At 45.9% G+C, this 25,446-nt stretch overlaps 1 protein-coding gene across 1 annotated transcript; it reads left to right on the top strand.

Moving 5' to 3' along the window:
- Nucleotides 1-4,861: 4,861 nt before the first annotated feature.
- ERICH6B (glutamate rich 6B) lies at nt 4,862-25,405 on the top strand. The gene is made up of 11 exons (XM_072342957.1): nt 4,862-5,111; nt 11,750-11,881; nt 16,947-17,068; nt 18,271-18,372; nt 18,465-18,616; nt 18,777-18,838; nt 19,384-19,529; nt 21,298-21,386; nt 21,966-22,118; nt 23,634-23,862; nt 24,582-25,405. The coding sequence occupies exons 1-11, from the start codon at nt 4,862-4,864 to the stop codon at nt 24,702-24,704; spliced, it is 1,560 nt and encodes a 519-aa protein (XP_072199058.1). The 3' UTR covers nt 24,705-25,405.
- The last annotated feature ends 41 nt before the right edge of the window (nt 25,406-25,446 follow it).

Genomic DNA, 25,446 nt, shown 5'->3' with positions numbered 1-25,446 from the left:
AAAGGCTGACCAAGCTCATATTTACCCAGTATTCCCTCCAGACCCACTGCAGAGTGAAAATCCCCCCATCCTATCTGTGCATGAAAGCCTCTCTAACCTTGTGGACACAGCATTCCTTTTGGGATATGTGCTGGAAGCTTACAATTAGAACTAACTTAGTTGACATTTCTCAGTACGGAGTGAAGTTTAATCCTCATTTGATGTCATTCAATTCTGTAACTTATTATACCTCCCTCTAGACCAGGTTGCTCAGAACCCCATCCAGACTGGCTTTGAATGCTTCCAGGGAGGGGGCATACATTTTGTAAGGAAGGCATCATCTCCAACCATGTGTTTGCAGTGGGGTACTGGGTCATAACAACAAAAGCAGTGGACGGTGTTTTCATGGTCCTTGTACCCAATGCAAGGAAAACTTCAAGGACCATGGTCATAGGGCTGTGGTTGAGGTGGGGAACAAAAGCAAGAACAAATAAAATTCGAGGGCAACTGTGCCAGCAAAGCAGTTCAGCTTTTATTAACAGGAACAAAATTATTCCTTTCCCTTTGTCTTCTGATGAATTGGAGGAAATTGCTTCCCAAGCCCTCAGCCTTCCAGCTACTTCAGCTGTGTTTTGTTTTTCCAAGATTCAAATATTCTGACTAGCATATTATTATGAGAACAGAAGAGCTATAGAGAAAGTGAAGCTTCACAGAGGAAATTAGCCAATAAATGTGGCTTTAAATTCACTTGCTTTTTATGGAGACTTCTGATGTCATGGACAGATAAAGCTTTGGAAGAGATGTGTTACTGTGCTGCAGATGTGTTTGTGAACATTTAGTGGACGATCTCCTGTGGCACTGTAATGGGCAGCTTACAGTGATCTATTAGGTTTTAAGCTTGTAATTCTGATGAGACTGATTTTACTATTTAATATTGGTCCCACAAACTCTGAGCTAAAAGAAGCAAGATCCCTCTTCTTCGTGTGATAGTATTTAGTGAGACTGGGAAAACATTTATTTGCATTTTGCAAAAAAAAAAGATGGAGCTTTGTAAGGAAAGCACGTATCAGGTCAAGTGAAAAATTTGATGGTTTAGTGTCAGAATCCTAGAATAGCTCCTGGTGTACAGAGAGAGGCCGAGTTCCAAAGCAGAGATCTTTAAATTTGGCACTTTCAAAACGTGGCATGTCATCCCCCTAATTTGCCATGGGCTTTTTGTTTCAAACATTTCATTTGATGAAAGCAAGCACGCACGAACACAAAAAAAAACAACCCTCTTTAGAATTCAGTAAAATGCCTCATTTGATCCTCTTCAGTTTCCTGGAAAAGTTCAACATGAACATTCAAGTGCTGCATTTCTTCCGATGGTGGTGAAACTGCTGATCTGTTAGTTGTGCAGCTTTGATGAGCCAAGTTCAAGGACAGAGTCTTCTAGAAACCACTGTGATAGATACTACTCATCAGAAACATCCCCATGAGAGTGAGAGCTCAGCCTGCTAGCTACAATACGGGCACAGAGACCAAGAGGATCTGCCCTGAAGGCTTTAATCCCGTAAATATAAGATTATCAAAGAATTAGCTGTATAGCTTTAGGTAGAGCAACACAGGGTGAACAAGCCCATTTGAAGTAAGTAACTCCCTACCACTGGAAGAAGAGTTCTTTTGGGGTTTGGACATTAGGAAACATTTCTTCTCAGAAAGAGCAGTGAGGCAGCGGCACAGGCTGCCCAGGAAGGCGATGGAGTCACCATCCCTGGAGGTGTTCAAGAACTGTGTGGATGTGGCACTGAGGGACATGGTTAGTAGGCATGGTGGGATGGGCTGGAAGTTGGACTAGAGATCTTGGAAATCTTTTCCAACCACAATGAGTCTTTGATTCTGTATTTCTCCATACTTGCTGTATAAGCTCATTTTTCTCATTTGCTTGGTGGAGATTTAGGATGGGTACAGTGATAGAGAGACACAAACAAGCTGTGTGCTATAAAACAGGCCCTGCCACTGGGCTCCACTTCTCCTGCACAGAGCCAGGCAGAAGAACAAAGCCACATGTTGACAGCTCACTCTTCTTTTCTTTTTCTTTTGAAATGTGCTTGGTTCAGTTGAACTTGGACTAATTGCACTTCCCTGTGTTTTAAGGATGTAGACAAGGTACACAGAGTTTGCTAAGAATAGATGAAAGAGCCTTTTAAACACTCTTGGGAGAGGGAGTATTCAGGATGGCAGCCAGTGTCCAGAGATAATGGTGCATGGGGACTGACCTTGGTGAAACGTGGTAGCTGGCCAGAGGTGAGGAGAGGCATGTGCACAGACACAGGGCAAGGACAGCCCTCCCATGTAAGCACTGTGAAAACAGCACCAGATTGCCCCAGAGCTCTGTATGAGAGTAGCCAAGTCCATGTATTGCTATCCAAGGCAGATGAAGTCACATGAGAGTGGAGAGATGACACTTGAAGGAAGCTCCAACCAAATGACTGGTTAAAACGTGAGCAGTGGGCACAAACTGGAGCACAGGAAGTTCCCTTTGAACATCAGGAGCACTTCTGTGCAGTAGTAGACAACTTTAAACATTGTAAGGCATGGTTAGGAGGCAATCTCAAAGTAAAAAATAACAATAGAAATGGTCATAAAAAGCAGAAATGACAGACCTTTCCGGGAAAGCTAATTCTCTAGGGAGTTAAAAATCAATATAACTGGACAGTATGATAATGAGATTTCTTCTGTCCCAACAATGAAGGATGCAGTGTTTGTCTGCCACTGATAAATCTAGGTGCTTTAAAATCTAGATATAGACACCTAGCCCAGTTCAAACAGTACTAAAAGAGAAACCTTTTGGATCTTCCTGGATCTTTGATAGTGCTTTTCAGATATCCTGAATAAGAAGGAAATTTCCAGACAAGCGATGAAAACTATCCTGAGAGAGGGATAGGAGGAAAACTACTAACAGACCTGAGTGTGAACCATCAGACTGCTAGGAAAGGTAGCTTTTTTCTGATCAGCTTAGTGAGTTCTTCCAATGAGATATATAAGCTCAACTGATAAAAGGAAAAGTATTGATACCCTATACAAGTGTCTCTCTGTAGCACTTGATTCTGTTAAGCACTTTTATAAAGAAACTAAACTAGGTCAGTCTCGTGGATTGACACCTACTAATCAGCAAGTCTCAGTCCTTAGTGTGCAAAGATCACATCACCACAGCAAAAGGCATGAAGCAAGCCCAATTGAATCATAGAATCATAGAATGGCCTGGGTTGAAAAGGACAACAATGATCACCCAGTTTCAATCCCCCTGCTATGTGCAGGGTCGCCAACCACCAGACCAGGCTGCCCAGAGCCACATCCAGCCTGGCCTTGAATGCCTCCAGGGATGGGGCATCCACAGCCTCCTTGGGCAACCTGTTCCAGTGCGTCACCACCCTCTGTGTGAAAAACTTCCTCCTAATCTCTAACCTAAACCTCCCCTATCTCAGTTTAAAACCATTCCCCCTTTCCTATCACTTTCCTATCACTATCATTCCTATCACTATCCACCCTCATAAACTGTCGTTCCCCCTCCTATTTACACACTTCCTTCAAATATTGGAATGTCCACAAATATTGAGTGGTCCCCTTTGTGTGTGCTGCCAGAGACCACTCTCCCCAAGCGGACAGAGAGGGCTGCATAGTCTGTAGATAATCCAGATGAGTGGCCCAAAGCTGACATCCAGTTGTGGGTCTGCCTCTGTAAAACAGATGGAAACATCTGTCTTGGTCTGCAGTCATTCATAGTAGAGGACCACCATGCCCAACTGGAACTGGAAGGGAGGGGTGGGCTGGGGACAGGAGGGGAAGCTGCAAAACACGAGTGCTGCCATGCTAACCTTATTATCCCCTCCTTTCTCTTTTGACATTAAACAGGCCGAGTGGATGAAGGGAAGATGCAGACACAATTAACCAGATATTGCAAACAGCAGGGCGAGTCACTTTTTATAACCAGTTTATGTCTCAGACACACAACTGTACAGAATAATGCAATAACAGAAATTGTGCAGTTATTTACCCTGGGTTCATTCACTGCGAGTCCTCTGAGAGCTGCTTTTGTTTGTCTTCATTTAATTGGCATGGTCAGATGGCCACCAGCAAGACCAATTAAACAGATTCAATAGATTCTACTGTATATTTTTGTTGTGGTTTTTCTTTTTCCTTCACCAACGAGTAGCATAAAATGTCTAAAATAATTTGTCTGAGCACTGGTAATGAATATAAAATGTGCTCTGTTCCTGCCTGCATACGGTGAGTTTCAGCCATACAGCACTTTACAGCCAAAGCAAACTGGATTAATAATGAAATCACTGATGCAGTCTTCAGTGCAGCCTTAGTGGGGACGAGGGTGCCATTGTATGTTACGACACAAGGTATCTGGTTGCCTCTCTAAGCACAGGAAGGCATTCTGAGGTCTGTTTGGGCTTTTTTAGCTGTCTTAAGCTTTGGCGTTTAAGAGGTAGGTGGAATCTGTTTAACAAAATCCCACCAACAGGACTTTGGCCTGTCTTTAATATCAAGTATTTGTTTAAGTGCTTTGTTGAATCGGAGCCTAGTAGATCCTCTCTAAAAGAAAGTGATTTTCAATCTAATAAGGTTATCTTAGTGTGAACATTTTAACTACATCAATCAATACGCCCGTCAGGAGCAAATGACTAATGGGATTTCTCTCTTCTCTCTTTCTTTGTTACCAGAATGATGAATTGACTTTGCCTGTTGCTGAAGAGCCTCATCTCCTTAATGCATTGCAGATATGTCTAATGGACACAGGCTGCCAGGGTCTGGCAGTAACCAGTCTCCACCAAAAATATTTTCCCCTGGGACTGTTCCATCAGATTCCAGCTCTGCTCTCACAGAGGAAAATATGAGAAGGCTGGAAAAGGAGCACACAACTTCTAAGGAAGCCTTCGATAAGAAGAGAATACGAGATGATATCAAGCAGAGTAATGCTCTCTCCTGCAATGAGGAGACTGGGGAAGCCAGCACAGACTTTGTCTGGGATGAAGAACCTGAAGGAACCCCCTCATCCTTTCCAGCAAAACAGAGGGAAAGCAGCAAAGAAGTTTGCCAGAACAGCTATGCAGTTATTTCAAGGAAAGATAAGCTTTTAACAGGTAACATTAACAGCAATTTGTTGGAGGGAAGGCAGCTATCCTTGATTTTCCCTTAGTTTCTATTTGTATACGGAAAATGTGAGTGTTATACATGGACACTTGGAATGGTGCTGGGTCTTAGAATCATAAAATAATTAAAAATAAATACAAATAATTAAGATTGGATAACCTAGCCCAACCATCAGCCCAACCCCATCATGCCCCTCAGTGCCACATCTACACAGTGCTTGAACACTTCCAGGGATGGTGACTCCACCTGGGCAGGTTGTTCCAGTGCCTCACTCTTTTGGGACAGACATGTGCCTGCCCATCCAGTAAGGGCTACTGCGGTGTGACCACCAGGCTGGTTTGTTTTGGGCAGTGGTTGTGAGCTGTGAGAGCAAAGCAAGGAGCACTGGCACACAGACTGCAGCCCCAACCTTGGGAGCTTGTCACAGGCAGAAGGTGCTGTTCTACATGAAGCTGGAAAACCCATCCATCTGTCTTGGGAAACAAGGTGTTCAAAGTCAAATGCTATGAAGCAACTTGCCTGGAGCAACCAGATTTGCTCTGCTGCATGCATATGCCAGCAAATATATATCATACAACTGTCCCTTCATAGATATCTCAAACTATGTTTTCTTTTTTTCCGTATACTCTGACCTTAGTAATATTTTATGGCTCATTAAGTAAACTAACCAGTGTTTGGAGGCTGATATGAGAGATAAAAATGTGGTTAATCCATTAAAGGAGAAAAAAAAATTAAGATAAAAGGAAATATCTATGGCTGTGTGCAAGTCAGAGTCACAACTGCCTTGAAGGAGAGGGTGAGGAAGGGACCCATGACAGGTATCCTGGATACCCCATTGGGAAGCACCATGCATCATTCATGCATGGGGAACAACAACCATTGCCTTACTTAGGGCGAGCCTGGCTTTCTGCAACAGAGACTGGGGCAACTTGCCCTTCTCTTGGGAAAGTTTTGCAGAGGAAGTATTAACCTTCTTCCTTATTTCTTCTTTGAGCGTGCTATGATCGTGCAGGCCACCTGCTGGTGGGACAGACCCCACCGTGGCCAGAGTTGCACAGCTGGCATGAAAGAGTCAGTATAACTCATAATGTAAAGGGTTACTGAGAGAATAGAGAATCTGTGCATCATTCCTTCTCAAGGGTTGGCCAAAAGAAGTGTTTTTACTTCTGCCTTTTATTTTTTCCAGTGCAAATTTGCTTGCACCCAAGCAGAGGTTTATTGTTTTTAAAAGGCTTTCCACGAGGAAGCCAAATATTCTTAGCAGGCATAACATGAGCAACATCCCTGAGGAGCAACCTGCCCCTACAAGAAGCACAGGGTCAAGGCAGTAGCCACAAGTAGAACAAGTGGGAATGGGTGGATGTGAAAACCTTTCACAGGGTTGTCCCAGGGAACCGCTGGTTGGATTGCCACCACATTTAAAATCATCATTTAAAATTCAGATGAAACATGAAGTTTCTCTTGTATGGTAGAGGGTATTTACATATGCGTAGATTTACCAAGGAAAATCAAATGGAATTGGGAATTTGCTGGTCATTCTAAATCCTTTTTCATTGCTTTTGTCTTTCACGAGAGTGGCTCATCTAATCTGAGTGACATACCTTCCTTTTGGTGCTTTTTCTGCTCCCCTGTATCAGCCATGTCTCTCTTTCTCCATATCCCTTATTCCTCCCGACTGCACTGCGCCAGCACCTCTTGCCATCCTCAAACGTAAGTGTTGATATCCTTTTCCCTGACCTCCACATGTACACGGGTCCTCTCTTCTCCCACCACCTTCTGAAATGCCAGCCCCAATTCTGTACTTTCCTGATTTTTTGGAAATATCACCACTTAGGATTTTGACGCTACATTTAGTTGCTTGCAAGAAGAAACCCGCAGGGAAGGCAAAGTGAATTAGCTTGTAACTCTTGTCTCTTCCTCTACAAAGTCTGCCCTCCATTGCCAGCCACGTTTTAAGGCTCGATTTTTGGGAGCTTTTTCTTGGCTTGCCTGCAATTTATTATACCATTAAAAGCAATGGGGAAAAAATGTTCCTCGTTAAGGTGGGGAGGTTTTATCTGAAATACAAAATAATGAAATGGCCAGAAATCTCAAGGCAAAAAAAAAAAAGAGAGAAAGAAAGAAAGAAAAAAAGAAAGAAAAACCCTGCTGTTCAATACAAAAAGAATATTTCTTCTTAAAATAAACCTTTTTCTCTCCTTTCCAGCGCAGGCGATAAACTCTCCATCAGCTCATCCCACTGGCTCTAAGCCAAAGGAATCCAAGAAAGGACAATAATTGGTAGCATTTTTCTGCATCACACAGCTGTGTGAGGCTGTATTTATGCTGTACGTGGGCTGGCAGCAGGAACACCAAATGGGGGAAATTTATGGAGTTCCTGCATTGCCCACAGCCCGACAGCCGCTGCTTTGCCTTTCCTCTTAATAAACTGTGACATCCAGGCCAGGGATTGTTGTTGGGCCCCCCAGTGTTTGGGGGTATTCAAAGGGATGCTGATGGCCTCTGGAGAGTTCTTGTTAGTATTATCAGTGAACTAAGCATCAAAGCATCGTCACTCTTGATGTTGGGTTTGTCCTCTGTTCTCACATTCTTAGGGTTGTCTAGCTCTTTTCCTAAATGATGTTACGTGTGCTTGGTAACAAGGAAAAATGAGTATAGAAACATAGAGTCAGAGAATCATTAAGGTTGGAGAAGACCTCTAAGATCACCAAGTCCAACCACCAATCCATCCCACCGCGCCCACTAACCATGTCTCTCAGTGCCACATCCACACGTGTTCTTGAACACCCCCAGGGATGGTGACTCCACCACCCATTTTCACCCACTAGCACTGTGCCCAAAAACCTTTAGAAATCATAGGCCGCTAATGAGCAAGCAGTGGTATGTAATAACAACATCCTTGAATTACTAATGCAGACAAATAAAATTATTGAAACCTCTTCCTTCCTTTCCTGAATCAGACCAAATAGGTCCCCAACCACAGTTTGTTCAGCAAAATGAAACAAGCTTTACATTTTTTTCCCCATGCTGTTTTTCCATTTTCTGAGGCCACAGGCACCTCTGAACTGGTAGATCAGAGGCAATCACAACACTCCCCTCGCGCTGCACAGACACATTGATTGCTGTGTGTTGTAGGCTCAGAATGATTTCTTGCCTTGACAAGCAACTTTAGGGAAAAAAAAAATGAGAGAATGGGAGGGTTTCTGGAAAGCACCATTTGTGCTGGGCATGCTGTGATGAGGAAGAAGTACTGCTTCACAGCCACAGCTGGCTCCAACACAGCTCCAGCACCGTGTCGCATGATGAACTGCGCCAGCCTGATGCCAGTTGTAGAACCATGCAGGATGAGATGGAGCAGAGCAAGGATTTTAGGATTAGTGTTACCTGCCCAAAATGGAGCTACTAAAGGTCACTGCTGGGAAACCTTACCTAAGCCCCAGAGCACCCTTCTCCTGCCATCATCCCACCTGGTGTCACCTCTTTGCAATGACAGTGGCAGGAGGAGGCATGACACGGAAGATGAGATGACCCAGTCAGAGTGGAGCGACTCAGATGAGTCCCTGGCCAAAAGGAGGGATGGTGAGTTTGTTTGATGCAGACCTGCCCAGTGTTCCAAGTACTCAGAACTGTGGGTTCACTTTGGAAAGTGGCTTTCTGGCATCAGCTTACATTAAAAGAAAAAAAAAGTTATTCATAAGTGAGTCTTGTTCAGGGGCATTCTGATTCAGCTGAAGCACTCTGACAATGATAAATGCCCCTCATTACCGATATCCTATGTTCTGTTCCCTTTCTGTCATTAAGGCACAAAAAGCCTCGTGGCATTTTTCCTCAGATCCAGCTCTGTTTGGTTCTCTTCATTATTAGGGTTTTCACGTATCAGTGAGAGCTCAGGGTGAAGCAGGGCCACTCTCAGCAAAGCAGCTGATGGGCACTAGCACGGAGTGAGCACTCTGAGCCTGCACAGCCCCTTCCACTATGCTGAGACACAGGGAAAAGCTGTGAGCCAAGGAAATCCCCATAAGGGGATGGTACCGGTGCTAAGGTCTGAGCCTGTAGGGTTTGTCCTCTGCCTCCACCACCACTTGTGATGCTTAGGAGATGAGAGATGCCACCACCTGCTGATGCAGGAAGATGTGCAGGGTGCTCAGTTTCGTAGAATCATAGAATCATTTGAGTTAAAAGGGACACTTAAAGGCAATCTATTCCAACTTTCTCACCATGAACAGGAACGCCTATGGCTAGATCATGCTGCTCAGAGCACCATCCAGCCTGATCCAGCCCACACTTTGTCCACATTGCTTGGCTCAGCTGATGGAGATGTTCCTTGCCCAGCACGGGGAAATATTCTAGTTTTCTTGGTCTTCATAGGCCTCCTTGGGCTGAAGAACCCTCTCATTGCACCAAGAGAGGGACTGAGGTGATCTTCACTTGAAACTGAAGTGAAGCTGAACGGTGTCTGCTATTGCAGGCTGCTAGAAGCTGTTCCTCTCCTCCCTGCTTCCTGCAGCCAGAGGTTGTCCCATCCTGACTGCCACAAGCCAGCTGGCCTCCACAGACACAGGCCAGCGTCTTCCTTTTGTCTCATGAAACACCTCCATGTCAGCCATCCAGACACTCAAGGATCTTCAAGAGCTGAGGTCCAGGGGCACATCAGACCCTGAATGTTTTAGGGTCTCTTACATGCAGGTCTATGTGAGAAGCACTGCACTGTCACCAGGCTGTCTCAGCCACGAGGGCTTGCTAACTGCTTAGCCTGCAAAATAAAAGGCATTGGCTTCTTGGCTACAGCCTTCTGCCAAAAGATAGGCAGGTTGTGCTTCAGTGCAGATGTCTTGGGGAAAAAAAAATGTGCAGTGCATTAGAGAGCTGTGACTCATAGAATAATTATCCTCGTTTCTCATAGTTTATTAATAATTTAAACCCAATCTCAGTGTTATTGATCTATCATTGAATCGGAGATTTATTTCAGATCTGTAGTCACAGAAGCAGTAAATTTAATCCCCCTTCCCCTCCCACCCACTAAACTCACTTTATAACTAAAACATGATGTTTAGGCTGTTTCCGTAATAGGAGAGGAGAAGAATAGCTCTGAGGCTGTCTGTGGCAGGAGCAGCCCATGGAATATGTGTAGGTTCTGGTTTTATACTGAACTTCTGCCTGCATGCAGTGTCAGAGATGCTGAAGGGCCACAGACGGCAGCAAGGGCTGCTTGCTGGTATGTGCATCCCAATTTAATCTTGCTTAAACTGGTGAAAACCTGAAGCAGCTGCCACAGTGTCCCAGGAGTACCATGACCATAAAATCAATTTAAGTGCATGGAGAATCAAGCCTAGAAAACCATCATGTGGAGGCTCCTCCAGTAGTGCTCACTTGGCTCTAACATGTGTCTTGTGCATTCACTCTAACGAGCAGCAAGACCTGTCCTTTTAAAGGAAGCCAGGAATAGAAAACAGCATGTTCTTTGGGTATTAAGTGCCCAGAACGGTGATTTCTGTAGGCAAATGAAATTCATTTTTATTAGACCAATTGTAGTATACAGGTGGGGTGGAAAATGTGGTTTTGGCTGCAACAGCTCTTTCTCAGGCCCAGAAGAAAGCAGGAAATATATCCAAATGCTTATCTGTCCATTTCCATCTATATTAATGGATGCAATTAATAATATTGCCATCCTCTGCCTGCCCGACTCCCAGCTGTCCTTGAGCCCTGCAACCATAGCAAGTGGGGCTCTAGGCCATGGTGGGGGTTCCTATGGCAATGGAAATATGGAAATCCCACAAGACAGAGGTGGTATGAGCTGTAATGTAGTGGGGGGCAGTTCTGGGTGTTGTGGGGCTGCTGGGAGAGAAGGGAAGGCAAGGACATTCTGCTTGGAACTGAGATCTCTCCTGTCCTGATGGGATATTAGCAGACAGATCTCCCACACAGAGCCCTGGGTGGTTGGTGACACACTGGAACAGGTTGCCCAAGGAGGCTGTGGATGCCCCATCCCTGCAGGCATTCAAGGCCAGGCTGGATGTGGCTCTGGGCAGCCTGGTCTGGTGGCTGGTGACCCTGTACATAGCAGGGGGGTTGAAACTGGATGATCACTGGGGTCCTTTTCAACCCAGGCCATTCTATGATTCTATGATTCTACGAAAAGTGATGTCTATACCTTCCACAAGTGACCAACTTGTTGTGTCTCATTCCTCCTTTAGTTGCATCCTCCCAGGGCCAACAAGGGTCACTTTGCTTTCATAAGATCACAGAATCATTAAGTTTGAAAAAGACCAATAGGATCATCCAGTCCAACTGCTCCCCACCATGCCCACTGACCACATCCCTCTGTGCCTAATCTACACAGTTCTTGAACACTTCCAGGGATGGTAACTCCACCACCTCCCTGGGCAGCCTGTGCCACTGCATCACCACTCTTCTTGAGAATAAATTGTTCCCAGTACCCAACCTTTAACACTTCCCTCCAAAGTGGTGTCTTCAGCAAAGCAATCTGCAGACCATGCTCACGGCCAGGACACGGCATGGTGCAGAGGGGGGCAATGACAGCTAGGTAGGTGATCTGCATATTCTTCCTTATGGAGGTCACAATGACACTATGCCTTCACACTCCAGGAATTTCTGCTTTTCTCTCCAGATGTGGTGATGCTCTCCGGAGACACAGAGATTTTGTCCGAGGCAGAAGTGAATGAGAGGCCAGCTGAAAGCAAAGAAGAGGCAGGAACAGAGGAGGGAGAGGAAAAAAGCCCAGCAGAGCAGCATGAGCAAGGTATGGTGTGATCTTTTGCTTAATCACAACAGCCATGAGATCAGCCCATGATTCCCAGCTGCCACTGTTGATGACCTTTTGAAAATCCCAGCCATTTTGCTCGTAAAGATGACCAACCCATTTGAAGACCTGTTTTTGCCATCGTGGGTCACTTTGCTTTGGCATTTACCTGCCAAGCAGAGTATTCAGAGTCGCTCCTTGTTGCTCATTGAATGTTTGGTGGTAAAATGTAACAGGAGAGGTAAACCTTTTCTTCTTCTATCTGGGCACCTGCAGTCCTCAGGGGCTGTGAAGGATGGACGTGTGACAGCAACGTCCTTCCTTTCTGCCTGGATAAAAGCACTTGCACAGGGGAGGAAAGGGGAAAGAGCAGCAAGAGGAGAATCGTATTTTGAGGGGGTTTTCTTTTTTTTTCTTTTGTTGTTGTTTGTTTTCACCACAGTCCCACTGGCTTTGCTGCATATTCTTGCAGTCACTGGGTAAGGCATGACTGCCTGGAGCAGGGACGTGCTCCCTGTGAGGTCTGTTCCTGAATCCAGGGCCAAACAAACCACAAGGCACAAAGGCAGAGCTGCTGCCTGGGCTCTCCTCTTTCCCCACCCCGAACTCTCTGTCTCCTATCAGTGGGATGCAGCAGCTTGAAATCTGCAGGAAGATGCCTGGAAGACTTCCCCCATCCCGCAGCTCATCCCTACATCGTTACTTTTGCTTGTCAGGCATTTATATAAATAGGATTAACATCTGCAGTTACACTTAGCTAGGTTGCAAATTATGCAGGCTATCAAGGCTTGTGCTTCAGGGCACACAGTGATTACCATCGGAGGGGCAAAAATGAGTTTTTCCAATAACAGAATACTGCATGATTGACTGGGGACATTACAGGGCAGAAAGGATTAGCCTTTGCCATCAGATTCAGTTACGTGTCATTACTGCATCAAAGCACCAGGCATAGCTGAGCCGCTTCCATCCAGGCAGCGCTGCAGGTGGCTGGGTCCTGAGGAGTGGAGCTGGTTGTTAAACCCACAGCTCATTTCTATGCTTGCTGTGAAATGTGCTTTTGCTGCCCACCTCCTGCACCACATGCTATACACCTTTGGCTCATGAGAGGAGCCTGCCCTCCATGCTTTGTCCTCCCATGGCTGGATTCAGCCCTCCTTGTTGCTGCTACAGGATCCAGCCATCCCACAACCCCAGCACACCACCCTCTTTCCCATACCCTGAATGATCATAGAATCATAGAATAGAATCATAGAGTCATTAAGGCTGGAAATGATCACTAATATCACCATCTGGTCCAACCACCAACCCATCCCCACCATGCCCACTAACCATGTTCCGCAGTGCCACATCTACATGGTATTTGAAAACACTATCCTATGCCTTCATGTTTCAGAAGACCACATCATACACGGGCTCTTGGGGCTCCCCATTAACACTCTGTGGCTTTGCAGTCACAGATAAGGCTGTGTCATACATAAGCCTGAAATATCTGTTGGTGTTTCTCCTGGGGCTAAAAGGTATCAGAGGAGCTGCTGGAACAGGAAGCTAGGGTGTGTTGCAAAGTTGGGGTACCTGACAACTTGTGTTCCACCTGTGTGTAGAAAATGAAACCATTCAGGCTGGCTTCTGCTGAGGTGACATAGGGTCAGATGTTGCTTTAGGTAAAAGGCAACAAGATTGGCCATGGTGGATGCCTCTCAGGTGTGCTCCAAATTATCTGTGCCTCAGGAGAGAAGACTTCCAATGGAACAGTCCACTGACCTTACAGATCTTCTAAGGGTTGTGAGAGGGACAATGATCCACCTTAATTCTCTGCTATATGTGAACGATTTTGCCCACTCTTGACTTTCAGACCATCGCATTTCCTTCGTCTTGGCAGAAAATGATTGTCTCATTTGAATGGAAGAGCTAGAATTGACAGAAAATCCAGAATAAGAAACATAATTAGCAGTGAAACTTTTAATTCCCCATTTCTAAGTGTATTAGTGCTTATTTATTGAACCAGCTTGACATTTAGACAGTTCCTTTTAATGCTAATAGCGTTGATTACCAGGTTGAATCCCACTGCTTTGAGGAAGCTGCTGCTCAGTATTCCGAGCTGCCAAGTTCCCCCTGCACAGAAACACTTGCTTTTCTTCACAAGAAATATGCATTATTCAGCACAACAACATTAAAATAAGACAATCAAGGGAGTTAAGAACCTGAGCCAGCAAAGACAGGCCAGACACAAGGTGTGGGGCTGCAGGGTGCCCAGATTTTATTTATTCATCTTATTTGTATAACAATACATAAATAATTAACATTTGTAACGTAAAATTATATAATGTATGTTGCACAGGTATAAATCAATCAATAAATCTTATTTAGGTTGTAGCTTTTCCATGGCTTAAGCAATCTCTCTAGTGTCAATGGGATGGGGCCAGCCCATTGCGAAGGAGAAGTGAGTGATAAGAGGTAGCCATAACAAGGGAGGAAGAGGAGGAAAAGGAAGAGGAAAAAGAGAAAGAGAGAGGGAGAGGGAGAAGGAGAGAAGAGGAAGAGGAAGGGGGAGGGGAAGAAGAAGAGGAAGAGGAAGGGGAAGAGGAAGAGAAAGGGAAAGGGGAAGGGGAAGAGGAAGAGGAAGGGGAAGGGGAAGAGGAAGAGGAAGAGGAAGAGGAAGAGGAAGAGGAAGAGGAAGAGGAAGAGGAAGAGGAAGAGGAAGAGGAAGAGGAAGAGGAAGAGGAAGAGGAAGAGGAAGAGGAAGATTTTTCTCCTCTCACCTACTTGCAGATTGCACTCCTCATTCTGGACTCTACCTTCATCTTTGTACAGAGCCCAACACAGTAGGGTCTCCTACCTACTGGATATCTAGAGATCAAGAAATACTGTTGCTGTTTGTTTTTTCCCCATAACATTTGCAGTCAGACTATTTTTTTTTTTCAGTGTGTGTAATGGAGCTCTTTGTGCTACCTCTCCCAAAGATCAATTGAACAGACAGGTGTCTGATTGCCCTCCTGTTTCAATGTATATCATCATTACTCCTCCGGAGCTGCAGCAAAATTGCACAGGTGTCAATATGAATAGATTCCGGCCTTACATTTGCTTTAGATTAGTCTTTATAGGTGAAAATGGTAGATATTCTGAAAATAAGCCTCATCTCCACATTACTGAGCATGCAATGTCAACACGAGGATGTTTGGACCATGCAGCTGGCTCCAGAAGTAGGGCAGGCTGATAAATGCTGAGAGTGACAAGCCAGCCTGCCCTGACAAGCTTTGCCAATGGCTAACTGAGTGCGAGGAGATTACCATGGTCTGGGAAGCAGAGATACTTGAGCTCAGTAATTTCCCCCGGGGCGTGATTACCTTGTAATAGCTACCATCTCTCATTCTCATTTCTAGCTGGAGACAAAGCACAGTGTGAGGCTCAGGGCTTTTGCATCTGCCAGTTGGGAAAGAGTTAAGGCACGAGTTTTAAGGCAACCTTGGAAAGGTACAGAGGGACAGAAGAGTAAAGGAGGTTCTGTCATTGAGGTTCTGAGCCCTACTGTGAAACACAGAATCATACAATCATCAGTGTTGGAAAATATCTCCAAGATCATTTAGTTCAACCATCAGCCCATCCCCACCATGCCCACCAACCACAGCTCTTGATGGATTCCTCTCCCATCTACCAGTTTACAACCTCCTGAGCCAATGGAGACGTTAAACGTGTACCCCACCTCGTGTTGAGGAGCACTGCAGTGGAAAAATCTCTTGTTTATTTTGAGCATACCACTTGATAGTTTTACGTGGTGATCCTTCTTTACTTCTGAAGAGCCCTGAACAATGTGAACTGCTGTTCTCCACTCACACCACTCTTCCCAATACAAAACTTGGTCATATTTTATCTTCGGTCATTTTTCTTCCAAGATAAAATGTCTTAATCTATTCAGTCATTTCCTGAATGGGGGCCCATTTATGCTTTTGATCATCTTCAATTGCCTTTCTCTGTAGCTTTTCTATTTCTTCTATATCGTATTTGAGATTGGTGAATCAGGGCTGCACAATAGTATTCAAGAGATGGGAGCCCATGGATTTATACAGCAGCATAATGACTTCCTCTGTTTTTCTCTCTACCCCTAATAATTCCTAGCTTTCTGTTTGCTTTTTCTGATTGCTATTGAGCATTGAGCTGACATTTGCATAGAGCTATCTATTATAACCTGAAGATTTCATTCCCAAGTGGAAATAGCCGCCTTGGAGCCCATTATTTTATATGTAAACCTAGGATTGTCTTTTCCCATGCGCATCACTTTACATTTATCTACATCGGATTTCATCTGTGATTTTTATTACCCTTTTATTCAGTGCCACAAGGATCTTTCCGTGACTCTTCACAGTAATCTCGTTGCCTCAAACACCCTGAATATCACCAGCAACATTCTCCCTTCTCTACTCACCTCTATTTTGAAATCAGTTTTGAATGGTTTGAAAGCATGGGGCAATGTTTATGGCAGCAGAGCAGCCTCCTCTCAGAGATGTGAAGTGTCAGGTCCCAAGGAGGGGGAAGCAATGCAGTTCTCCCAAGCTCTTTGGATGTCATGAGGGTTCATATGGTGCTTCTGAGAACGGATGGCAGTGTGGCTAACTGGCGCATCTCCCTCTCCTTGTTGCACGAATAGACGTAGGAGTGATGCTACTTGCTGGGATATTTGTTTGCCCTCCTCCAGACTGTATGGGACCATCAGCAGACCTGGTGGTGGCCCTTTTTCCTGTTGAAGCCGGTTTTTGGCACAAATAGGAATACAAACAGCCTTGGGCCTGGAGAGAGGGGACAGAATCCTAGAATCATAGAACAGCTTGAGTTGGAAAAGACACTAAAGCCCTCCCAGCTCCAACCCCAATGCTGTGGGCAGTGCCCCTTCCCATCTCAGGCTGCCCAAGGCTCCATCCAACCTGGCCTTGTGCACCTCCAGGGATGGAGCATCCACAGCTTCTCTGAGGGAAGCAATGGTTAGCAAAGCCTTCCTTTGAGAAAACCCTGTACAGAAATCTGTGGGTTGCTAATGAATGCCAGTTAAACAGCAGTTCTTCCTTGCAAAAAGCTGTGTGTGAGCCTGCTGAGCCTGCTTACAGAAGTCCAAGGCTGGAGTCAGAGGAGGGATCATCGTCCAGCCCAGAAAAGCAGGAGGATAATGGGATGGCAGCTGCCCAGAGCACAGCCCAGGTGAGGCCCAGCAGTGGACCAGTACAAGGAACCACAGGTTTCTGTGACATGCACTTTGTGGTAGTTTGGTGGGCTTTTTTCTCAGGAGCAGAATCCAGCTGGGAGGAGTGCCAGAAGCCTCTGTGTTAACAACGAGAGGCACTTCTTCCTCTCAGGGCAACTGGGTTGAGGGTGAGAGGATGGAGTGTTGCCACTGGTGTTTGTAGGTAAAAGAGTCAGGCTGAGCAACACTCAAAAGGGCAGAGGCTCCCTGCCTTAAGAAATATAGGCTTGACCATATGAAAACCAGGTCTTGTTTGACAAGGTCAAGAAGAGAAATGTCAGTGACTGGGACGCAAAGTGTCTTTTGGGCTGTGCTATGAGACACACGGTGCAAGAAGATATGGGTGCCTTTCATTGGTGCTGATGCCACTACAGTGGGTGCTGTCGGCCAGCCCATCCAGTTGCTGGATCACAGCGGGCTGAGAGATGAGGAATAGCCACCCAGAATGCAGTCTGGGCTGAGATGTGGTGTGCTTGGGTGACATCTCTGCTTGGAGTAGAAAGCACTGGGACAACTACTGTAAATACAACAGAAACGAAAAGGCCTTTAAAGCTACTTTTAAGTCACTTTCAAGGAACTACCACAATCGAGAAGAGCTGAACACAAATATTTCCATCACAAAGCTTTGCAAACACAATTTTCTTTCTTTTCAAAACACAAACATCCTCTTTTCCCTTGAAGTTCCCCTAAAAAACCTGAGCACGTCTTGTTTTTTTTTAACGTATTCTCTCAAGGTTTTTCTTAAAGAGGAAGCAGGACTTGCTTTTTAAAACGCATTTGAGCTTTACTTTGCTCTTCCCCCTCCCCCCCCCTACACACACGCACATACTCAGTGCTTTACAGTATGTCAAAAGAAGGTCAAATCGAGGTGTTCCAATTTCCATATAAAAATCAATTGGTATTTTCCATTGATGTCTTAAGAAGGAAGAGTAAGCATGACAGCTACACCTGTTTGAAAGCGTGCATAATCAAATACAGACCGAGTTTCCTAAGTACATATATCTAAGTATCTATAAATTTATAGCCAAAAGAAGGGCCGGCGTTAGTTGAAATGCAGTGGGTTTGGTTGCTTTTATGGGAACGGCCTAGATTTAAGCCCATTTCTTATTTTTTACTTTTAACTAATGAAGTTGATACTTCATTTCTTATGTCTTCTGAGGAAACGACTGTAGCTGAAAAGCCTGCAAGGTGTCCCTTCTGTGGTGATCCTGAAAAACCAATCCCAACAGTAGCAGACCTGAAGGAAAAACCACAGGAAGACGTGAGTCTACTCATACAGTCTTGGGATGCTGCAATGTAAGCAGGTTTTGTCCAGGATCCGCATCACCTTTGATATGTGCTGCACCCCCACAGCTCTTCTGCTGCTGGAGCTATAGGAAGGCATTCAGAACTGCCATCCAAGACCTGATGGGTGAAAAGCAGAAGGGCAAGATGAACTCTGCTCCCCATGCTGATGATTTACAAGCTGAATTGCAAAGTGGCATCAAGAAGAAGGTGTTGCAACGGTAAGGAACCCAGAGAGACCCCAGGCACTGGTGGGAGGAGGGAGGACCATCAGCACATCCTTTTGCTCTGGCCCAAGGGATTTCACTGTTGGAAACCTGCTTGTGGCATCACACGACAGTTTGATCTTAATGACAACCTCTCTTTGTTTTTTGATCTCAGGTTAGGTGAGAGAGGCGTTAAGAACAAGAAAATCCTTCAGCAGTACTTGAAAATTGTTTCCCGTGAGTACCTTGAATTGCTGTGGTCACTGAGCTCGATTTGGAGCCAGAAGTACATCGTAACTTTAGGGCGCTCAGAAAAGCAGAGACTGCAGCCTTCTATGTACTAAAAGGTGCCAAAATCCTAACTAGGAGCAGCCAGGGGTATTTGTAGTTCATCAAAACATAGGTCTACATAATTCCCTGTCCATGAGGCTTGTCATCTACATGCTGTGAGGCCTCTGGTTGAAAGGAGTAGGAGATTGTATAGAAGAAATTTGCCTGTTCACATTCAGTCCATGCATATATAAGCAGTTCTCAGCTGGACATTTTAGTGTTTTGAGCTAGGAGATCCCTTACATTTCTCAGGAGGATCATCCTACACCATCACAGAGCCTACCCCATCTTATTCAGGCTAGATCTTCCCACTTGCTTCTCCTCAAACAAAGCTGAAAACACAAAAACTCCTCAATCCCTCCCTCCATTCCAAATAACTGGAGACAGAAGGCCTGGAGAAACAGCTATTCATGTTCTCCCTGACACCAACCTCCTAAACATTTTTTTTCCAGAGAATACAGTCTTTTTCAGACTCTCAAAACCCAGCAGCTACACCATCAGACCAAAGGTTGACCCTTCCATGAAGCACCAGCCAACACTGGCACCTCCAGAAGATCTACTTGAGATGGACACGGAGTTTGTTGCAGAGCACCTAAAGGTGGGTGTAGAGTTGGAGCTCTTCATGTTGCTTTTCAGGTGAGGATTATAGAATACGTTGTCACACCTGCTCCAGCCAAGCACATTTAGATATCATTATGAGATATGGAGAAGATCCCAGTTCAGCAAAATCACAGAATAATCCAAGTTGGAAGGGACCTATAAAGACCATCAAGTCCAACCCTTGTCCCAACCAGAACCATTCCAAAATCAGAGCTTATGTCAAAAGTGTTGTCCAAACACTTCTTGAACCCTGGTAATCTCAGAGCCGTGCCTGCTGCCCTGGGCAGCCTGTCCCATCACTGCCCTCTGGTGCAGAACCTTTCCCTAACCCCACTCACCCCTCCTCTAACACAGCTCCATGCCACTTACACTGTGAAATGTGAGTGCACTACACTGAAGGCACCTACATGCTTGTGGCTGTTGCAAGATGGACCTAATCAGGTGTTTGTGGATGGGGTGCAAAGCTGATTCAGGCATCTCCAGGGTTTCACTGGGATGATGCCCACGTGTAAATGTTTTACTTACCAAGCGTGCTGCGTACCTTGAAGCCTGAATGCCACCATCTGTACCTCAGCTGAAACCTCAGGCACTGCTCTACTTAGCCCCACACTATCCATCCCTCTTACTCTCCAAACCAGGCTACCCTTCCCAACTGCCTGGTGGGGCTGGATCTGAGCTCCTCAGAGTAAAGGATCAGGAAGCTGTTTTTGGGGAGAGTGGCAAAACTATGTTCCAGGGGCTCTGTCCCCACCTCCAGCTCAACCCTCTCTTCTCTCCTTCGCTTCTCCTCCCCAGACCAAAGTGCTTCTGCAGTTTCTGCAGGCGTATCAGCAAACCACCTGTGATTTATCACGCAATCAGTGATTTTGTTGGCTTTTTTATTTTCAACATAGAAGTGCATTATATTGCTCTCTCCTCCTGAAATATAGGGGCAGCAAATCCTCCTGCCTAGGCCTGCCTGTCTTTTTAGCCTCATAAAAAGCCTGAAAAATGAAAGCAGGCACAAGATTGCCGGTTTGTTGCTTTTCTGTTCCCTTCCATCCCTTACAACCAAGCAGTAATCCTTAGCTGGTTTGCAAAGCCAAAGCGTGCACCTTCGGGTTATTAATGAGTGCTGCAGCTGAAGTGAGTTCCTCCTTGGGTACCAAATGAGAACTGCTGTGGAGCAGTCCCTCAAATCTCAATGATAGACCAAATCTGAGCAAGGCCCCTTTTTGTACCTGGCAATCAGCTGCTGCTTTGAACGATGATGTTAAATGTGAGCAGCAAATTCACTCCGCTTCCCCTTCTCAACCAAAACAAGCTGCTCTCTGTTTTTCCAGGCTCCTTATTCCTGTTAGAAAGCACCAAACCCAGCTCCCTTGCAGCGCTTGGAGCTGAGCCCTCAGCAAAGAGATGTTTTTATTTCACTTGTCAGGATGCTGCTGGGTAAATTACTCGTGTGTCTAATGGAAAGAGGGCTCCTGGCAAATTATATCATCAGAGAGCAGCTAATGACATATAATAAAAAAGAGCTGAGATTTGCACATGAAATGCAAAAACACAGGACTGAAGGATGGGTTTCCCTTAGTTATTTTAAGGGGTTTAATTAAAAAGGAAGCAAACGAACAAATAAAGGCTAGGTGGAATGCATAGGGTGTGATGGTTTGGGGTTGGCATGGATACAGGGAAAGGAAGGCATGGTGTGGAGCGTCCACGTCCTGCGCAACCCTACAATGCTCCCTTGCACCCACCTACCTCTCATCACTCTGGTTTTGCTCCTGCAGCTCTGCCACTCTCCCAGCCCTGTGAGGAGATGCTATCCTGATGGACAGACGTTTTATCTCCTTTTCCCAGATGGAAGTGGTCAGGTTTAGTATCCAGCTCACGTAGATGAGCCAACACAACTGTGTCCTACCTCCAAGCGGACCACTGTGGCTCTTCTCCCTTGGAGTAGCTTGCCTCTGTGTTTTCAAACAACCATAGAATCACTACGGTCAGAAAAGACCTCTCAGATACGTAGTCCAACCACCAGCCCATCCCCACCATGCCAACCAATAACCACATCCCTCAGTGCCACGTTTATACATTTCTTGAACACCTCCAGTATTGGTGACTCCACCACCTCCCTGGGCAGCCTGTCCCACTGCTTCACCTTTCATTCTGAGAATAGATTTTTCCTAATAAGTAACCTGAACCTCTTCTGGCATAGCTGAAGGTCACTACACCTCATTTTCGGCTGCACAACCCATTTGGCTACACAGTTTGTGTGGTTCAATGACACTTATCTATGGAAACAGTCTTCAGAGACAGTAGCCCTCAGGTCAGCTGCTTGAAGAGGGGGTGGTAGAAGCATGGGATATTTCCCTCCCCACAGCACCCCACCAGGTTTTTCACACAATGCGTGATTTCTATGGGTTTCCGACGGGCTTTTCTTTCCTTAACCACCTCTCAGCTACCCGTCAGGCAACATAGCCATCCTGATTGCATTCACTGAGGAAGCACAGTTCACCTACGTCATCCTGGAGGACAACAAACAGCCAGGGATTCAGGCAGCCTTCACGAGCTGTGGCCATGGGGTCAGCTTCCATCCCAATGGGCGACCCAGGTAGGTGCAAGGCTTGTAGGCTGCAGTGCCTTGCTGATGGCTCAGCCCAGGGATGAACATGCATCTTCTTTCCCTGTCTCCTCATGGAACACCGGGTGGCCATCCTAGAAAAAACCACAGTTATTATTTGCATGCCTGAAGCCTTTGAGCTTGATATCAATGTTGCTTTTGCTTTGTTTTTCCTTTCCAGTGAGTGCTCTTCACTGGAAAGAATGACTTAAATGACAGATTTCTTGCAGGCTTATTGATAACATGGGGTGACCAATGGCTTTCAGGGAAAGCTGCTGGTGTCTGAACCACCACATTGTAGTTTTTGGCAGCCCCAGTTTCCAAAGTTTCCCTCTAGAAAGCTGGGAACTGCAGGAATCAGTAAATCCCGGCTCAATTTCATGAGTCCTCCCTGCATTGAGACTAATGAATGGCTGTATTAAATGTCTAACCAGCTATTACAAATCATTCTGAATAGCTTCTGTAATAACACGTCCATTAGAGTACTGCAGCCCCGCCGCTTGCCTGCAGACACATAGCCTCTCATCCATCACACAGCAGCCAGGCTTCACAGCTCTGTGCTGATCCCAAAGCATCACCCACCCCTCGGCTGAGCCACGTCCCCCCAGGGGCACACATGGCCCCACATGCTACGTCTGGGGGGGCTCCAGCTCCCAGGGCTGTCACAAGATAAGGAGTATTGATTTGGGTTTGGATGCTGGAAATATGGGCTGCTTTCCCCACACACAGCGTGTTTCTCTCCCCTTTGTTTTTCCATTTCCCATGTACTGCCACACATACAAACACACAGCCATGTGCACGGCACTTACTTTTGGTATAAATGGTGCTAGAGCAATAGCAATGAGCGTGCCCAGAAACTCTCAGGAGATGTGGAAGCACGATGGGAAGATGGGCAGCCCATGTTTCACTCCAATATTTTCATAGAATCATAAGATCACAAGGTTGGAAAGGATCTACAAGATCATCTCGTCCAACCGTCCTCCCATTACCGTAGCTACAGCAAACCACTAAACCATATCTCATAGCTCCTCATCCAGATGCCTCTTGAACACTGCCAGGGATGGCGGCTCCACCACCTCCCTGGGCAGCCATCCCAGTGCCTGACCACTCTCTGAGATAAGTTTTTCCTTATGTGTAGTCTAAACCTCTTCTGGTACAAAGTGTGACCATTTACATGGGTTCTGTTTGTTGCTTGGGAGAAGAGGCCAAGCCCCTCCTCATCACAACCTCCCTTCAGGAAGTTGTAGAGTGCAATGAGGTCTCCTCCAGGCTAAACAATCCCAGCTCCCTGAGCTGCTCCTCATAAGACTTGTGCTCCAGACCCCTCACCAGTTTCATTGCCCTTCTCTGGACACGTTCCTTGCCTTTCAAGGGCTCGCTGGTCACCCTGGGGCACACCATCACCCAACACTAACTCTCACAATGAGTTTTGTCCAAGTGCAGAAGAAGATGGTTTTTGGGAGGGGGAAGCTGTTGACTCTGAATTCACCCCATGTCTGTGCCCAGGACCATCCTGAGCCCTTGCACTGGGATCTGCTTTGACCAAGCAGGGGAGAGGCAGAAGCACTGGAACTGGCACGATCTCAGCCACCACGTCCACAGCCCTCCATTCCAGCCCATCACCATGAAACTGAACAGCCACCTCACCCTTAAAATTGTGACTCAGGATAAAATTCACCTACAGTTTGTGAGCCACAACAACTGTATCCACTTTAACGTGGGGGCCCGGCTCAAGGTGAGTGCTTGATGCTCTGGATGTGCCCAGCCAAGCCCTGTGCTCTGTGCAGTGCAGAGCAGCCCAGCTGAGATACACCACGTCCTACCGGGGTGCTGCCCGGGGCTGGCCATAGATTTCAGGTGGAAAAGTCATCATTTCATTCCAAAGCAAATTTCCTGCCTGTGTGAATCTTAATGAAATTCCACTTCGGGGAAGCATTTAGATAAGATTGAAATGCTGCCACAAAAGGGCGAGAACAGCACATCTCACAAATTCATTTTGAAATGCTATTTCTTTCCAAAACATTTATATTAAATGTCAATACAAACACAATGCTCCTGATTTTATCTTAACAGCATTTCACTTAACATGAAACAAGCATCTGGGGACAGGAACAGAAATCCTTTGGTATTCGTTGCTGCTCAGATTTCCCACCCTCTGACCTTTCTCTGGGGGTGGAAATGCTTCATTACCAGGGCTCTCAGTACCACTGACTTTCCCAGCCTGCAGCTATACATCCCCATCTCCCAGTTCCCAGCTCCCCATAGAGTTTAGCCCCTCGGTCCCCCGGGCACACACTGGAAAGAGGACCATCTCCCAAGGGAAGTCAGAGGGTTAGTGTGCTTTAAGGGTGTGCGGAGAGCAAGGGCAGCCCAGGACAAGGGCTAGCCGAGTCACAAAGGATGCTCTTCCTTACAGCCTCCTTTCAGCATTAATGTTCTCTTTACACTTTGCAGCTGAAAGACCCAAAGATGAGTCACCTACTGAAAGGATTAGAAGACGAGGAGAAGCGCTTCCTTCAATCCAAAAAGACTCAGCTCAGGAGCCTGCTCTCCAAAATAGAGTCAGCTTTGCAATAGTTTTGGCAATCTCAGCCTTGGTGATATCACTCCTTGTGTTTCATCATCATCTGTCTGCATGAAAGACTGAAATGAAGGCATGAAGGTGTGCAGCAAACAGTTATCATCAGCATTTCAGACCAACCCTTCCTTCACCAAGGTGATAACAGCCAGTCACTTTGCAATGACAATAAAACTCCTTTTCCAAGCTCACAGCAACTATATCCTGTACATCCAGTCCTTGTAACACCAAGCCAATCCCATTTGAAAACCTTATGTACACCAAAAAGGAATAGTGCAGCAAAAGGAATACTGGTTTTGTTTGGGTATTGGTTTTGTTTGGGAAATACCCAGCGTGGTACAGGCACAAAAGAGTGAATGCCTGGCCAGCTGTTCTGGCATTCACAGCACTTCCCAGGAGACACAATCCAAAGGGCCAAACCTCTTTAGGAGGCTCCAAGCATTCAGGCAGCAAAAGGTCACGTATCTGCCTGCACCAGTCAGACAGAAGATGAATTCCACAAGCAAGCAGCATTTTTCCTTAGATGGGTTCATTCAAATGACACTGTCAAAAGCAGAGAGAAGAGGGATGCTTCACGCTGACATTTCAGGGAACAAACCACAAGCCTCTGGATGACGTGATTCTGCAATACCAAGGGCCAGAAAAACACGTGGTAGATAAGTCAGCGAGCAACCAGGTAACAAGAACAGCTACCAAATAAAATAGTACTTGCGCTTCCTGCCACCACCTCCAAGTTTGCTC

The sequence above is a fragment of the Excalfactoria chinensis genome, chromosome 1 (assembly GCF_039878825.1).
Source record: "Excalfactoria chinensis isolate bCotChi1 chromosome 1, bCotChi1.hap2, whole genome shotgun sequence".
Classification (NCBI taxonomy): domain Eukaryota; kingdom Metazoa; phylum Chordata; class Aves; order Galliformes; family Phasianidae; genus Excalfactoria; species Excalfactoria chinensis.
This window is presented reverse-complemented; position numbering and strand designations above follow the sequence as displayed.

Coding starts and splice junctions, on each gene's coding strand:
- ERICH6B (XM_072342957.1), top strand. CDS start 4,862: ATGAGAAGGCTGGAAAAGGAGCACACAACTTCTAAGGAAGCCTTCGAT. Junction 5,112..11,749: donor GAAAGATAAGCTTTTAACAG/GTAACATTAACA, acceptor TTTTCTCTCCAG/ATGTGGTGATGCTCTCCGGA. Junction 18,373..18,464: donor AGGAAAAACCACAGGAAGAC/GTGAGTCTACTC, acceptor GCACCCCCACAG/CTCTTCTGCTGCTGGAGCTA.